This window comes from Limulus polyphemus, unplaced genomic scaffold, assembly GCF_000517525.1.
Source record: "Limulus polyphemus unplaced genomic scaffold, Limulus_polyphemus-2.1.2 Scaffold6104, whole genome shotgun sequence".
Taxonomy (NCBI): domain Eukaryota; kingdom Metazoa; phylum Arthropoda; class Merostomata; order Xiphosura; family Limulidae; genus Limulus; species Limulus polyphemus.
In genome coordinates, this window is record NW_013671714.1 from 10,549 (window position 1) to 12,679 (window position 2,131).

General features: G+C 34.2%; 1 protein-coding gene across 1 annotated transcript in view; it reads right to left on the reverse strand.

Moving 5' to 3' along the window:
- The window catches only part of LOC106473351, a gene marked incomplete at its 3' end in the record, with an annotated part of 53,815 nt that overhangs the window by 9,995 nt on the left and 41,689 nt on the right, over positions 1 to 2,131 (reverse strand). The window contains exons 9-11 of the mRNA XM_022401798.1: positions 1,009 to 1,215; positions 522 to 782; positions 8 to 226 (exon numbers count right to left, since the gene is read on the reverse strand). Coding sequence (XP_022257506.1) covers positions 8 to 226; positions 522 to 782; positions 1,009 to 1,215 — 687 coding nt within the window. The remainder of the gene's footprint in view (positions 1 to 7; positions 227 to 521; positions 783 to 1,008; positions 1,216 to 2,131) is intronic.

Consider the following 2,131-nt stretch of genomic DNA (forward strand, 5'->3'; position numbering starts at 1 on the left):
ATCCTACCTCATTTGTTGGTATCAGAACTGAAGAGTCGAAGAGTTTGTAAATGTGGTCAATGAACCACTGAGGGTTGAGAATGGCTATTCCTTCCCACACGTCTCTGGTTTTGTCCACTAGATTACTAGGAAATGAAATTAGTTTTCCTTGTTCGTGCAGGAAGTGTAACATTGCCCAGAACTCGTCCTCCTCCACAATTCCTTCTCTTAGGGCAATCTCGTAGAGCTAAAAAACAAAAATAAAAAAGAAGAGAGAAAAGTGATCACTATATAAATCTTATATAAGATTTAGATCTGTATTAGGCTTAGCTCTATTCTCATATTCATCTCAGAGTAGTCATAAAAAAGGCATTAAATATATAACAAGTCACATAGATGTTAAACGAACTTTACGTATACTTAAGTTCCATATTAGGCTTAAGTTTATACCTACATTCTTCTCAGAGCAGCATAAAAAAAAGGCATTAAATAAGTCACTTACATATTAAATTATCACTTCGTTACACAAAATCTAGAGCTACCTGACAATATCCCGCTATGTAAACTTCCTTCTTCGGCAACTCTAGCACGGCTCTATGAAATGCTAGCCATCGTAGAGGGACTTCCATAGACATCTGAGGTTGACCTAACGCTATCGTTCGTATCCTTAATCTCAAATTCTCCAGTTGTGTCTCTAACACCTCTGCATCCATCCAGTCGAGTAGAAAACACGTGGGTACCACGTGGTGTTTACAGGGAGCGTTTTGAAGACTTTCTCTAATTCTTGCAAACTTTTCTTCTACCTGAGGACATGTAAACCGTGTGATTCAGTCATTCCTAAATTACGCAAATAAACTGCGTCAAGTCTAGTTTACCAGTTTATTTATTTACCGGTGAAGTATATCAAACTGGATTTCAGATACAAACTACATATTACCTCCCTAAAAGTCCGAATCAAACTGAAAATGGTGTAAACAAAACAAAAAAGACAAATTACGTCTAAGTTCATTGCTTGAAAGAAATTGTTACCATGATGTGGTGGTCTTCTTCGCTCGTGTTTTCTATATTCTTCAACATTCCAACGATAAGCACAGGAGGTCGAAGCGCAGGAATTTCATCTTTTTCTTCCGGCAGATGTCGCTCATCACTATAATTACAAGTGATATTGTTCTGAGACACAGTTAGATGAAGTGATGTTAACCATGTGTGAAGTAAGCTCAAAGGAGTCATTCCTGACTGTAAAAAAAACAACAACAACAACATATATATGTAACTAAGAAGTTACCTCAGTTATCAAAAGCTTCTTTCCAAATATTTATTCATGAAAGCAAGATATTTTACTAATAATGTCAGAATTTTATTTATACACAAGTTTACACGCGTCTTTTAATAAATAGCTTTTCTTTTTGATTTCGGAGCTGGCGACCCGGATTCGAGTCTGTGCCATACCCCACAAGATATCCGGTACATTGTACTTTTAAGTTTTGATTGTGTTATAAGAATAATACCCAGTCCTTAAGAGTGAATGGTTGGTGATAGGGGGCTACTGATTTACTACTTTTTCCCTGATTAATAATAAAAAAAGTAAGGAATGCAGCAGATAACCTGAATAGGTTTGCCAAGAAAACAAATACTAAGCAGCTTAAACTAATCAGGAGTATATAAAAAAACTAAAAATAAAACTCGTATAGATAAGTTAATAGATATTATTCATTAACTATAACTTAAATTAACCAACATCGTTGTTTTAAATACGTAGAAAAACAAACTTATAATACTCAAGTATTCTCAGTTTTCCAATATTTATTTATTAATTACAAATTTTCTTTATCTCTTCATAATCTTTATACTAATTAATTTTGAAAAGGTTTTCATTTTTTTTGTTAAGCATAAAGCTACACAATGGGCTAGCTGTGCTGTACCCACTACAGGTATCGAAACTCGGTTTTTAGCGCTGTATGCCTTCATACTTACCGCTGACCCACAAGGGGAGGCAAAATGTTTTTATAGAAGATGTATTATTTATTGGATTATTTTTTCTAAATAACTATGCAACTTTCATTTTGCATGAAATAGATAACATAATGTTACGTATTTGTTAATTTCCCTTAAAAAATTCTTTCTGAAGAACTTCAGCGATACAAGTCCTTTC